General features: G+C 65.2%; 1 protein-coding gene across 1 annotated transcript in view; it reads left to right on the top strand.

The window, feature by feature from the left end:
- BESB_023190 (uncharacterized protein) overlaps window positions 1-14,662 on the top strand; it is a gene marked incomplete at both ends in the record, with an annotated part of 38,178 nt that overhangs the window by 21,116 nt on the left and 2,400 nt on the right. Inside the window, 3 exons of the mRNA XM_029361021.1 lie at window positions 85-11,775; window positions 12,011-13,064; window positions 13,101-14,633. Coding sequence (XP_029215836.1) covers window positions 85-11,775; window positions 12,011-13,064; window positions 13,101-14,633 — 14,278 coding nt within the window. The remainder of the gene's footprint in view (window positions 1-84; window positions 11,776-12,010; window positions 13,065-13,100; window positions 14,634-14,662) is intronic.

Raw genomic sequence — 14,662 nt, 5'->3', positions numbered from 1 at the left:
TCAAGGGGTCACGAAGGGGAGCATGGGGAACCAGGAAGCATGTCCTCGTCGTCGCGCCGGCCGGTGTTTTGCTCGCCGTTTCAGACCGGAGCGGATATCGTCCAAGACGCCGCACGGAGTTCAGTCCGCCGCTACTCGAGCTCGCGGATGCGATCTAGGAGCGGCACCAGCAGCGATGGGCTCCGAGGCTTCATCCCGCCTCTCTCTGCGGGCTTGTCAATCCCGTTCGTGTCCCCCGAGTCGGTATCACGCCGGCGGCGGGCTTCGACTTCCTCTGCTCTGTCTACCGTACAGGGCAGCGCCTGCCGCTCCCCATTCCTTGCACCGCTCGAGCTGAGAGATGCGGGCGCACCAGATATCCCCCTGCCCCCTCAAGCGGTCGCAGCTTGTTGCAGTGCTCTGTCGGCGTTGGCCGTTCTGGGCTGCGCTGTCGACGATACAGACGAGGGGGACCTGGCGGCTTTGCTTGTGGAGTCCGCAGAGGACGGCGACGCGGGAAACCGGGCGAAGGGGCGGAACCCGCCTGGGGATGCGACCGGGGGGCGAACAGGAGAGGGAGGTTTGTCGCCGGCTGCTCAAAAGAGGCAGCGCGAGGCGTGGCTTCCGTGGCTTGTGGGGCTCTCCAATCTCCGAGAGTCGGTGGTCTTTGGCCTCCGTCCCTCGGAGTGTCTTCATCTGCTGGCGCAGCTAGTCGGCCTGCTGCGGTCTCCGCCTGTGGAGGCGGCACTCAGAGAGCTGGCTCTGAATGGCCATCTGACGGCCCGCTCGACAGAGGAGCAAACCGTTCATTCCCTGGTCTTGGCTCTTGGAAGCAAAGCGATTCTCGTCGGCTGCTTGCTCGTGCGCGCTCTCCTCGCACGGTTTCCAGAGGGGAAGTCGCTTGGAAGCGGAACAGGAGGTGCGGACCTCAGCCTCGCTGGCGACGCGGGTTTCCTGTGTCCCGCCGAGGGGGGACTGCCGGGAATGCAAAACATGGGCGACGTCTTCGAGGGCCTGCTGGACGTTGTGCAGACCTTCTGTCTCGTCTCTGCAGGCCTCTACTCGCCAGTGTTGGAGCGGCCGACGGAGGGGGAGGTCATCGCGCTCATGCGAAGCAGCCGCCGAAGCGTGCGCCGCCCCTCGTCTGGAGGAAGAAGCGGCGCCGGCCTGGAGGCGCTGCGGGACCGGGACCCTCACAAGGAGGAGAGAGAACCGCTGTCAGCGTCTTCCCTCGACGACCCAGCCGCGTCCGTCTCGTCCTGGGTGTCGTCCTCGTCGGGGTACGCTGAATTCTTCGCGGGCAACTGCCACTTGTTTTCTTTTTCTTCGTCTGATGAGCTCCCCAACCCTTCTGCCGCGGAGCCTGGCGGTCCCGCGCCCACCCACCATCCCTCGGTGGATGATGCTTCGCCGCCGGCTGGCTTTGCTGCGTCGACGGATTCAGAAGCCGCGGCGGCAGCGCCCGCCGCTCAGCCCCGAGCGTCTCAGGGGGAGACGGTCTCCGCGACGGCATCCGGCGAGGACGCGACGGGACGCGTGCCTCAGCTCCTGCGCCTCGGTGAGATTGCGCGGCTTGCCGGCGTCCCTGAAGAGGTCCTCCGGATGGATAGCCTCGGGAGCCCCATGACTCTCGCTCAGCCCGTCATCGCGGTTGAGGAGGTCCCTGTCGTGTGGCGGTGGCTGTTCCGCGTCAACGAGGCCTGGCACACGCTGGCGGAAAACGCCGTCTGCAGGGAAGCTGAGACGCAGCGGGCCCCGGGCAGCCGGCATCGGCGCTCAAGCGCCGAGACTGAGGCCGGCACAGGCGACAAGAAGACCCGACTGGACGTCAAGAGGAAAGGGAGCACGTCTGAAGCGTCGCAGAGCTACGCGGAAGCGCGGCGCGCCCATGAAGAGGAGACCGCGGTGGAGAGAGGACGACCGGAGGCCCACAGACGGACAGGGGGCCACACCGGAGAGGCGGATGGGCGCGGCAAGAAGGACGGCAGGAGGCAAACACGAGAAGGCGTGCGGGAGCCTCGCAAAGCAGCACGGTCAGCGAGGAAGACAGAAGAAATTCTTGCTTCGTCGGCGCCGTTTCCCGCCAATCGGCTCTTTTTCCTCATGCCTGAGCAACAGGACGGACAGATGTTCACTGAGGAGGCTCCGGACGTGCGCGTCTTCAACTTGGAAGGGTCGTCGCCTTTCTGGACTCGACGTATCGCCGCGCGCCTCGACGAGTCTCCGGCGCGGTGGGCGATTCGAAAGGACTTCCTGCATCTTCTCTGCAGCCTCGCGGGTTTCGTGCCTGACCTCTTCAGCAACCGGCTCCTGCGCGGAATCAAGCCCCGCGCTCACGCGTCTCAGGCGCCGCCCTACCGGCCGCGCACGGTGGACGACGTGGGCACCGGCGCGGCGCTCCCAGAAGCTCTCAGCGTTCTCCGCCTGTTTCGCATTTGCATCTACTTCATTTCGCGCGAGAAAGACGACAACGCCCCCGACTACTGGCACAAATACCGGTACCAGTTGACGCTTCCAGAGGACTCGTCACATACTGAAAGCGACAAGCGCAAGTCGCTCTTCGCCGAGATCGACCGCTACAGCGCGCTTGCAGATCCTCTCTTCGGCTGGCAGCGCGTGTTTTACCGCGCAGCGACGTCTTGGAAGAATTCACGGGCGCTCTTGCGATTGTATCGCCTCCTGCAGACCGAGCAGTTGTTTCACCTGGTCGGCTCTGTGGGACAAGTTCTGGGGAACAAAGCGCGGACGCGGAAGTCACCCAAGTACTGCGCCCTTGCCCCGTCGGTGTACGTCGCACACTGGCTGATAGACACGTTCATTCGGCATCCCCTGTGCCCAGGACCGCTCAGAAGGGGCCTCGTGACCCCGCTGGCGTGGAGTGGCCTCTTTGCTCTTCTCTGCAACGGCTCGAATCTGCCGATGAAGCTCGGCCTCGACGCTGCCCGCATGACCTCCTGGATGGTCGCGCGCCACATCCGGGCGGACATGCGGGTTTGCTCCGATCTCGACAGAGCCGCTGGTGAGGACCGGGGACTGCGGCGAGGAACTCGCAGACGCATAGAGGAGCCAGGGCGAAGCGAGAAAGCGGCGGGACGGCGAAGGACTGCGGACGGAGGGCGGTCGGACCATGCGCCCAGCACACACGGCCTCGGCGAAGGACGCTGTCATGAAACGGGAGGAAACTGCGGCGACGCTCCAGCAGAGGTCACCCGAAATCACTCGGTTGCCCTGGCCCTCTGCGGTAGCCGAATGCGAGGGCAGGGAGGAGACCGCCTCAAATCGCAGTGGGCGGAGGCAGTCCGGCGCGAGCGGTTGCTTCAAGAGCTGCTGCAGCGCTATCAAGACTGCTTGACCTACTGCGGGGCCTCGCTCGTGGAGCACTTGGAAAAACCCAATAGCTGGAAAGCGGCGAGCGTCGACTGCTTCACGGGGGCGGATTTCTCCCGCCAGCATGTGCGCTATCGAACCCACGCGGGCTTTCTTGCCCACTACCTCGCGTGCGCCTGCGTGGTCATCCGCAACGTGCCTCTGCTGGGCGAGAGCCTCTCCTGGCTCGCTCTGAGACACGCGCCGCCGTTCGTGGACCTCGTGGACTACGTGTCAGTCAGCGAACGAGTGGCGGTGGCCGCGTGCCTGCCTGCCGACGATGCGTTTGAGGAGCGAAGCGCGCTGCTCCGTGCGGCGACCAGAGCCGGGGAGAGCGCGTCGGAGGCGAACTTCGCCGCCGCAGGAGGGGACAGCGGGAAGAACTCAAGCGACGCCAGCGACGTGGAACGCCCCCCCTTGGCCCGCGGGAGTGGCGCGTACCGGCCTCAGGAGGAGGAGGACGGCGCCGTGGGGGCGGAGGAGCCCCTGCAGAGGGGAGAGGACTGGCGCGCGGCAATTGGAGAGGGCGTCACGGAAGGAGGACAGAACGGCGCGAAGGACGCTGAGTTCTCCATCTTCCCCACCGCCTTCGTGCAAGCAACCCACCCGATCCCTGAGGCCTGCGCGCTGCGGGACCACGTCCTCGCGCTCCCGGGTATCGGGCGCATCGCGGCGTGCCGCGGAACGGCGCTCACGCTCGCAGTGGATCTTGCGGGAGACGAAGACGACGGTGCGGGCTGCAGCAGGCGCCACGGACGCGCCACGGGTGCCTCCTGTGCGTTCTGGGAAACGGGAGAAGATGTCTTCACTGGAGGCCCCGCTGCTCGACGGACGCCGAAGCTCCTCGTTGCAGCGGACCCTCTGTTCCGCCACATCCTTGCGGACATCGAGGCCGGTCTGGTGGTTTCTGCAGCGCATTCTGGCTGCGCAGCTTCGAGGCGGCTGTGGGACTTCACTGCGGGCAGCGCTCTGAGCGACAGTGTGACTCAGGAACGCGGCGCGACGACCGCTGCGACGGCTGTTCGCCATGGAACAGGGTCTCGGAGACACAGCATCACCTCAGCCCACGGCGAAGAGGTGCTGGGGAGCGCCGCCCCGACAAAAGATGCAGGAGGCGAGGACGAAGAAAGGGAAGAAGCCGGAGAGGAGAAGAGAGAACGGGCGATCGCATGCAGCCTCGCGGCTGTGCCCGCGCGGCGAGCGCGTTCGTACGTCACTCTTCGAAATCTGCATGCACATGCAGCGAGGGTCTCCTACGCGTTTTCGGCTCTCCCGCTGATCTGCGGGACGTCTCGAGGTCGCTGTGATCTGTTTTTCTCTCTCCGCGGTCCCCCCTCCGGTTCGGTCTCCTCGGAGCCTGCTCAGGAGATCAGCGGCCAGGGCCGGGGAGCCTCCGGCGCCGCCTCGCCTGCGGCTGGCTGGCTCTCGTGGGACGACCCGGTCGCTGTTGCGGCGGCGGCGTGGCCCCTGGGGCGCGTGTACGTGGGCGTTGTGGCCGTGCGATCGAGGACCGACGTTGAATGCCTGGCGCGTGGAGACTGGGACGGATCATCTCAAGCTGCTCTGCTCCAACTTGCCTCCAAGACTGTTAGCTCCGGGTTCACGGCTTCTTGCCACGCGTCGGCGTTGCCTGAAGCGAATGGGGACGCGAATCGCCCGGAGCGAGAGGGTCTTCAGAGCCTGAGACGAGTCCCGAGAGACTGCAACACGCGCGTTCACCTCCCGAATCGCCAGTGGTGTCTCCAGGGAACCATGGCCCCAACGGCCGCAGGTTTGTTGCGCGATCTGGTTTCAGGCGCCCACAGCAGCCACACGGCACCCCACAGACACGAGAGAGACACCGGGTCCTCGTCAAGGCGTATGCGCAGGCGACAACGGGATGGAACCTCGCAACCCGCCACGCGTGGAGGCGTTCAAGTCTCGCTTGTGACAGCTGGTCGCCACGTCACTTGGATCGTTGACGGAGCTGTTGTCGCGTGCCAGACGCTTCCGCCGTGGTGCTCCGCACTTCTTCCTGTTATGGTTGTGTCGTCCTCTCCCAAGAAGAAGACAGTGGAGGGGCTCTCGTCAGTGCCCGCTGCCGCTTCGTTCTGGTCAGAGACGAGTCTCGCTGTCTCGTTCAGGCCGCCGCAGGCAGCAGGGTCTCGTGCTCCATCTTCTCTCGCCTCCGCCAGCAGGTCCCGGCCGACATCTTGCACACCTGTCCTCACCGTCCCCCTCAACGAACTGTTCTACCGATTCGAGCCGCCGCCTGTGGCGCGTGCCGCGCAATGGGCAGCTGGAATGGCTGGGGACAGTCGAGTCTCCCACTTGGGAGACCGGGGCCTCGGCGGTGCAGCTGACGAGAAGGAAGGCGAGCCCAAGTCTACGGGGGCGCTGCAGGGCATTCCACGCCCCGCGGGTCTCATGCTGCTGGATGGCACCATGCCGATGCCAACCTCGCAGCTGGCTGATGCTTTAGAAGGCGTACGAGTGCATGCGTGCGGCGACCTTGTTTTCGTCTCGACGCAACCTTCTCAGGTGACGCATTCTTCTCCGTCGCCCGTCACAGAAGGAGCCAGTTCGGCGTCAACGTTGCAGGGGACGTTGCTGACGCACTCCAGCAGGGCCAGAACCACACACGGCGACTCCGGCGCCCTTCCGCAGCCGACAGCGATCACCCCCGCCTCCTCCTCTGGGTCACTTGGGGAGCAAGAATCAGGAGCTCTGCTGTCGTTTTCGTCTTTTTCGCCTGCGGCCGGTAGCAGCTGCCAGACATGCACCCGCGCCGCGCAGGGGGATCCCGCTCTAGCCCTGGCGCCCGTGAAGCGGGAGGAGTCTCTGGAGCCCAGCGGGCCTATTTGGATCCTGGTGTCTCCAGATCTTCGTGTCCGCAGCGGCCCCTCCGTCGCGCCTCCCAAAGGAGGCCCAGTTTCCTTCGGGTCTTACGGGCTGTGGAAGTGGGTGGAAGCGGCGAACGCTCAACTCCTGCTGCCTCAGGCTGGAGGCAGGGCGCTTGATTCAACTGCGTCGCGTTCGCAGGCGGCTGCTGGCGTTTCCGGTCCCGAAGGGCTGCAGGCCTCTTTGGCACTGACGCTCTTTGCGGGAGGGGCCAGAGACGATGCCCCTGAGTCCGAGAGTCTAGGCGGCAGCGCAGCCTCCTCGCAGACGACAGGCACCGTCCTGGGTCCGCAGGCGCCACGCCGGGGATGTATGGAGCAAGCCGAGGCCGGAGAGAGTCGGCACGGCGCGTCTGCCACGCAGTTCATCGCGCCCGCGGTCTCGCCGTTCTTTCAGGTTTCTGGTAGTCGCCATATGGCGACAGGCGCTGTTGGCGCGTCGCAATCGGCGCGCGTGGACTTCTCCGCGAGCATGTTCCGGCGGCCGCTTTCACGCGAAGAGCAGCTAGGGGGACAGCGAGAGGGCGAGGCCTCGCGTCCTGCCCGGTCGAGGTCTTTGGTTCCGGGGGTAGTTGTCCCCGCGGGTCCTGCGGTCGTGGGGGCCCCGTGGCTGGGCGACGCCGTTCATCCGGCCTTGCCGTTTTCTTTCAAGTGCCGCGTCGCGTCTAGCACGCACAGACTGATCGGGTGCTCCAGCGCTGAAACGGCAGAGCGCAGCCACATCCCAACTCCGGAAGCTGACTCGTTCGCTACCCCTCTCGCCGTTGGCGTCGTGTGGGGCTGTTGCAGATGGCTCTGGGTCAGTGACGGCCGGCTGATCTGCCCGTGGGATATCCCCACCGTGCCCGAGCTCCGTCTCTTCTACAAACGAAGAGAAAGGGCTTTGCAAGCAGCACGCTGCCAGGGCGGGGAACACGAAGTGGCGGATGCGTCGACCCCATCACTCTCAACGCCGAGCCTGCAGCGGGGTGGCGGGCCGGAGGGCACTGCGCCTCTGCCTTCGTGGCGCGAGACACAGGTTCCGTGCCCGGGTTTCAACGATGGAGACGTTGTAGCGATTGAATTCGTTCCTGCAATTCCTGCTCTGCTCTTCTTCCGGAACGGCAACTACGAGTTTGGCTTCAACTTCGATCGATTCTACCGCCTTGGAGAGAGACGAAAAGCCAGGGACACGCTCGACCACTTCTTTGCGTCGTCGGCGAAAGGCTCCCTGCGGGAGGCAACCGCCCAACGAAGGTCTCTTCATTCCTCTCCGTTTTCCGCGGTCGGCAGTCGCTCCCTCGCCACAACGTCGAGCACGAGTTCAGACGTCCATTCGCGCTCAGGGACACGGCGCGAGTTTGTGTGTGCCTCGGCTCGTCCACGGGGCGGCGCGTCCCACGGCTCCGCAGTTGTCTCTTCTCTGGGGCTCCAGGACAGCGGCAGCGCAGAGGATGGGTCACCGGCCCTTCCTCGCACCCCGAAATGGGGCACGTCGTCCTTCTATAGAATGCCGTCTGACCACGACAAAGAGGGCGCCGGTGTCACCTTGCTGTACCGCGGCCTGAAGGAAGGCCTGCCTCACCTGGTCGCCAAGTTCATCGCGCTGCACCCGGGTCTCCTGGAGGAGGTGGATCTTCTCGCCAGCCCTTGCTCAGCGAGTATGAGCGCTGTGGAGGCGTCTTTCCTGGGCACACTTCCGCCAGGCAGCCGCCTCCCGCCGCTGCTGTCTTCGGCCTTTTCGGGTTCGTGCAGGCGTCATCGCCAACCCTTCATCTCTGCGACGCGGCCGACCTTCCCGGGTCCGGACGAAGCCTTGGACGAGAGCCCGCTCTGGCTCGCCGTCGTCGCGGGGAACGAAGAGTGCGTGCGTCTGCTGATTGAGGAGGGAGGCTGCACACCGGACGGCACGACGCCGGTGTCGGCTCTGCGCGCAGTCACACCTGCCGGGAGTGGTCCGCTGCCGGCCGAAGGCGAGACGCCCCTGATGACGGCCGCAGAGACCGGCCACGCCGCCCTCGTCGCGCGCTTCGTGTGCGTGTACGGCGCGAACGTGAACAAGCGGGATAGTCGGGGGAACACCGCGCTTCATCGCGTGTGCCTCCAGGCGCTTGCGCTCGACGACCTGGCTTTGCCCCCGACTCTGGCGCCCGGTTCGGGGAGAGGAGCCCCCCACTCGATGCAACAGTCTTCGCCGTCCTCTCTCCGAAGCGCGGAGGTGTCGTTCGGAAGCCTGGCGGGCGTTCGTGGCTCGCAGGTGGAAGCGACGCGGACGCCGCTTCCTGCGGGGCTGCAGGCCTCGGCGCCGCAGCAAAGCCCACATGGGTTCCCTTCAGAGGCAGAGGGCCCGCGAGCCGCGGGAGGCCGCGGGGGTGCGGCTGGAGGAGCGACCCCGGCACCCACCGCTCCGGCGGGCCATCGACAGGCCGGCGGCGGCCTCGCGACGACAGCGAGTGGAGGCGTTGCGGCGGGTAGGAGAGAGGCGAAGCCGAAACCGGCGACGCTCGTCGCGTCACGAGAGGACTGGTACAACTGCGTGGACATGGCTCGCCTGCTTCTTCAGTTGGGCGCCGATCCTGAGGGCAAGAATGACGATGGCTTGAGGCCTCTTGACCTGCTTCTAGAGGCCAGAAGAAGCGGAGGGAGAGGGGATGAGCATGAAGATGCCCTGAGACACGATCTGCTTCTCTCGGTCACCAAGACCGGCGACTGGATACCGGCAACCCCGTCTGAGGAGGGAGACGAAGCTGATTCATCCGCGAGTCATCAACTCTACCGCTTCCTCGGCAGCTGGATGTCCCTTTATCAGAGCAACGGCCCGCCATTGGGGACGACGCGGGTGCTGAAGAACTCGTGCTTCTCCGTTCCGGGAACAGCTGACCAAAATGCAGATGCTGCGAGGACGTCAGCGTGGAGCGGGGGCTCTGGAGGTCCTCAGGTTCGGTTTTCTGCGCGCCCGTTAGCATCCAGTCCTGACCAGCAAGACTGCGGGTTCACCGAGCTCAGCCCTCCCGCCTCGGGACGTTGGTTCGGTCTCCTCGCGAACTGTCTCCCCGTCGTGGCTCTTCCGCTGCCGTCCCCCTCCAACCACCCGGGCACCGGCGCTGGCCTGCGCAGGCGCGAGGTGGAGGAAAATGCATCATATACCTCATGGAAAGACTCCACAAGTTCGTCCTCATCTCTTTCCTTTTCGCCGTCCGCGACGAGCTTGGAGACGAGCCGCGCGAGTCAAGCGGCGGGCTCCCATGTCTCCTCGGAAGAAGAACTGGGTCGCATCTTCTTGTCACCCCGCGAGTCCGATCCCGTTTTGGGCGCGGGTGCCATTCTGGAGAGCTTTGATATCGATGGTGAATGCTGGGGCGGCGGAAGCGTAAAGGGAGGCGTTGGAAGGAGACTCATTCTCCACGCCTTGTCTCGAACGCCAGGGTTGCCATTGAAGGCAAACGACGATGAGGCTCTCGGCAGAAGAGGCGAGGGCAGCCCGCCGAGTCGGCCTTCTTCGTCTGCTACGTTGTTGACTCCAAAGAAGGAAGCAAACAGGAAAAAGCCATGGCTCACAGATGACGAGGAGGAATCGACACATGCGCACGCAGAGGGGCGGGGCTCCTCATCTCCAGTCGGGGAGCTTGGCGTTCACTCGCAGCGCGCAGACGCCTTCGCCTCGCGTGTCTCATCCCGCTCTGCGACGGGGAGGGGATGTGAGCTGCCTGGAGCGAGCGATCGACCGACAGCGAGTCATGGAAACGATGGGGAAGACAGGCCGCTCCTGGGCTCCGGACGCTCCTTTTCGCCTGCAACCTCGGCACGCCTCCAGTCCGATGGTGCCAGTGCTTTCGCTGCTGTGGCTGCTGACTGTGCGCCGCACGCAGGCCTTGTGAGCTGTGGAGTGGTACGAGGACTTCTTCGAGAGGTCGCCGGTTTCTTGCTTCAGGAGTTTCAGGACCGAAAACGAAACCTTGCAGATGCCTCAGTGTCCGGTCCCCGTCCAGCTTCCCCGGCGGCAGCACCGTCCCTTGCGCATGCGAGTCGAGACCGGTCGCGAGGCCCGGGGGGCGCGTCGCCCTCCATGTCCGGCGAAGGAGAGTCCCCTCAGGGCCTTCCCTCAGTCAGCTTCGCTGTCTCTGGCCCCTCTCAGCCGGCGTTCCAGGCGGCCGCAAGCGGGCCTGAAAGCGGCGAGCCCTCCCGCGACGGCCAGGTGGGGCTGGTGGAAGTCTTGGCAGACGCGATCTCCTCTGCAGAGGGCGTGGTCGAGGCGGTCACGAGAGCGGCGGACTGCGAGGCGCTGCGGGTCGCGACTCAGAGGTGTGTGCGTCTCCTCCGCGTCCTTGTGGGAGATGCGACGTCGGCGGAAGACTCCCCGTCGTCTGCCGCGAGCGGGCGCGGGAACCCGTACATGCCTTTGTTGCTGGCAGATGCAGGCGAAAGCGGTGCTGAACTTCCGTCTGCGCCGCGTCGGCAGCTTTGTCGGTCTCTATCGCAAAACTTGAGTGGTCTCGAGGAGGCGCTGTGCGCTTCTCGGACTCTGCAGGACTTGGCTTGGGTAGTTCTGGGGCTAGAAAACATCACTGCCGTTCTCGCAGCTCCGTCAGCGGCTGTCCGCAGTGCGGCGCAGGGCGGCTCGGGCTCGCGCCCGCTTCCGGGCTCTTTCATTCACCAGCCCGAGGCCGGCTTGCCTCGCCCGCCCTACAGCTACGCGCGACAGAGAGGCTGGCGAACGCGGCTCGCAGCGCAGCTTTCGCTGACCCGGTCCGTCGGCGGCGCCGGCGGGCTCTCCTGGTCTCCGTGTGCAGGCAGCGAAGAGGCTGCGACTCTTTTCGGAGTCTCGTGCCTCGAAGGCGTCACGTCGGCGGAGGCAACCGCCCCGAGCAGCGTCTCTCCGCACAGCACCATGTGGGGGTCGCTGTTTTTGGGGGCGGCTACGTCCTCGCGGCAGGGCGAGCGAACCCAACTCGGTGCGTGGATAGCGGATCCGCTGGGCGCCCTCGAGGCAGGAGGCACCGGCATCTGGCATACGCACTCGGCCGGCCCTGGTCCTCCTGGCTGGACTGCTCCGGGCGACGGAGAGGGCCTTCACAGCTGTGGCGACTCATCCCACGCGATGTCAGCCGCCGCGGGTGGCGTGCCGCTTCTGGCAGTGCATGCGCCAGCGCGACCGCAGTGCACCGGCACACAAGTGGGGAAAGTGGTGCTGGAGGTGCTCGCGCGGGTTTCCGAAGAGGATGCACTTCTGCGTCGACTGCTGAGGGCGTGGCCCCTCAGTCTGGATGTCTCTCTGAGGCAGCTAGTTGATCTCCTCGCGCCTGAACTGGCTGCAGGGCGCCGCCTGACAGAGGAGCACGCCGGCGAAGAAGGAGACAGCTTCCCTGGAATTCCCAAGGACGAGCGCGAGCAACTCGGGTTCTTCAGGCACGTTGCAGCAGGCCTTTGGACGATCGAAGAGGACAAAGTCGAGGTCCTTGAGCGACTGGAAAAGAGCCTTCCAAAGAAGAAGACACTGTGGAAACTCCAGGCGCTGGGCCCGGAGGAGGCCGTCGAACAGGCCATCTCGCTGAAAAGAGCTGTCGCGAAAATGGTAAGATACGAAGAAGGACGAGGACAGAGGCGTCTTTGTCGCGTGGTTGTTGTGCGAGAGGGCCTCGTTTTGTTTCCTCTACATGTGCGGTGCTGCAGGCGGGTTGTGTCCCTGTATATCTTGAACACACCTCCATGGGTGACGCGGTTGTCGTGGGCGCCCTGATTCAGTCGATTGCTCATCGCGTTTCACTTCTGTGCGGATTACGTGTTTTCCTTTTCGTGTTTTTTCTCAGATGGATGCCGCAGTTCGACATGGCTCGCCGCTCTCGCGGTGCCCCTCGTTCCTCGCTCGCCTCTTCACACGCTTGGTGGTTGTGAGGCTCCGCCTGCTGATGCGTCTCAACACGGCGGCGCTTCGGGCCGTTCCGCTTGTCGCCTCTGTGTTCAACTCACCGACTCTGGAGCAGGACTTCCACGGCCTCTTGACTGCGGATCCCGTCGGGTTTTTGCAGGGCCCGCCTCGCGACTTCTTACCCTGGCTGGGGATCTCCAGGAGCAAACAGCTGAATACGTATGACGGACCCGAAGGCCATCGGCGAAGGAGCCCCAGTCCCAGGCACCGGAGGAGACAGAGGGCGAGGCGTCGCCGATCCACGCGATCTGAGGCGCCCGGAATTCGAGACGCAGGAGACGCGCGCTCGACTTTTTCCCTTTCGGTAGCGAGTCTGTTTGCCCGCAAACCCTTAACATCCTCGTCGTTCTACGCGCATACGAAGATGGTGTTGCAGGCGGGGCCGGGGGATCTCCCTGCGCAGTTGTCCGTATATCTGTTCATGCGGCCTCTTCTGGTTGCGACGACAATCTCCTCGCTGTGGAGTCGGTCTTTGGAGCGGCTGGGGGTCCCCTCTCACGATCTCCCCGCCCTTCGCCTCGACCGTGGACTTGCCGCGACGGCGAAAAACCTCCTCCACAGCATGTGGTACCAGGCGACGATCCAGTTGCTCGCTTCCCACGTGAACCCGAATAAGCTCAGGGGAAGGCCGGGTGAGAGGCCGTTCATGGTTGTCTTTAAGGGAGAAGGCGCGACGGACTTTGGCGGGCCCTTCCAGGAGTTTCTGTCGTGCGTCGGCCGAGAGCTCATGGGGAAACTTGCGGACGCCGCAGACGGAAATCTTCCAAGCTTTTCACCTTGCCTGCCTTGCCCAAACGCCACCCACGCCATGGGGCCCTACCAGGATACCGTGCTTCTTCGCCCCGACGACCCCCCCTACAGCCCAGAACCGCAGCTGTACTTCAGGGGCGATGTTGAGCCGCTCGACAGCGAGGGTGAGCAAGCCGACGAAGACGGCAACGATGCCTTCGCCAGCAGGCGCCCAAACGGAGGCCGAGAGGACGGGTCAGAAAGCGACGAAGACGGAGACAAGGGAAGGCGCGGGCGGCGGGTCGGAAGAAGGCGGCGTGTAGAGCAGAGCGGCAGACGGGAGAGAAGGAGAGAATCCTTTTCCTTCGCGCCCTCCAGGTCGATCGGGACTGAGGACGCGCAGGGCTCCAACTCCGACATGCACCGCCTCTCCGCCAGCGAGGGCCCGTCTACAGACTTGGAGGAGGAGGCGCTCGAGGAAGGGAAGACCTCCGGAAATAGACGGCTTTCCCTCGCCTCCTCTGCCTGGGGCATGCGGGATGTTTCTCTGTACGATGTGCGCGGATCCTCTGCGGGATCTGCGTCTGTCGAAGGAGTATCGCTTGTGGAGGCGCTTTCTCCTCTCCTCGCTGTCGCCGCATCGCGCATGCAGCGAGATCAAGGTGCGGCAGCAGGTCCTTTCCGCCAGCTGTCGGACGCGATGCTGCGGGCAGGGGCCGGACTCGCTTCTTTCATCCCCCGTTCGTTCTTGGTGTCCGCTGAAAACGTGTCGCTGCAGACCTCTCTCCGGAGAATCCGACGAGCGTCGCGGCTTACCCTTTCCATCGTGGATCCTCTTGAGATCTCCCCGCTAGGGGCGCCACGCCCCCGCGGCAGCAGCAGCTCACGAGAGCAAGAGGGAAGGCTGCCTCTGGTTTCCTCGCTGATGCCGGATTCACAGGCGATTCGCAGTCAGCCGTCTACGGTGCCCACGCTGCCGGCTCAACAGGTGGGAGGTCAGAACGCGGCTTCAGCTCTGGATATCCTCTCGCCGATCGCCGCAGCGCAAGCCGCTGCGGCGAATCCTCGTCTGTCTCCTCAGCGCTCCCGAGGCCACGGGGGTCGCGCGGGCGAAGGGGCTCCCGTCTCGCCGGCTGGCGGGGCACGTCCAGCAGGCTCTCTGTCGAGTTCTGGGCCGCCTGTTGACTACCAGGCGGAGAGCGGAGGAATGAACCCGTATGGGCCTGCTGGCGGAAGCGAGCAAGCGGTCGCGGGGGCCTCGTTTCCGACGCCTGCACATCGGTTCGCCCGCCCGGCCTCGCCAGCTGGGGGGGACAGCCGAGGCGACTGGGGCACCGGCCCAAACATTCCTCTGGCGGGATCGCCCCTTTACCTCGGCTACGCCTCTCAGCAGCATCCGCTGGCGTCTCGCGGGCCCGCAGGTCTTTCGGATCTCCCAGAAGGTGCTTCGGCTCCAGCGGCCTCCGCTGGGCTCCCGGGCGTGGGCGGGGTCCAGCCGGTTGTGGAGCCGATGCCGCGGGATCGGCGGAGAGGCAATGAGAACGCGCCCTCGAACTTCCACGTACCGGGATCTCTGGAGCGCGATGACAGCCAAAGAGGCAGATTCGCAGAGCCGAGCGGCGCCCCGCGCAGCGGGACTGTCCCAGGCCCTCTGCTCTCACCCGCCCCGAGAAGACCAGAAGCCCCAGCGGGAGGGCACGGCCGCAGTTTGACTCCTCCGCCTCTCATGACGAGTAGCCCTGTTGACGGCGACGGGAACGGCGTGCCTTCGTCGCGTGCGCTTCACGAGCAAGCCTTGGCTGGG

This window comes from Besnoitia besnoiti, chromosome XII, assembly GCF_002563875.1.
Source record: "Besnoitia besnoiti strain Bb-Ger1 chromosome XII, whole genome shotgun sequence".
In the NCBI taxonomy this organism is placed as follows: domain Eukaryota; phylum Apicomplexa; class Conoidasida; order Eucoccidiorida; family Sarcocystidae; genus Besnoitia; species Besnoitia besnoiti.
The sequence above is the reverse complement of the archived record's forward strand: the minus strand, read 5'-3'. Positions and strand labels throughout refer to the sequence as shown.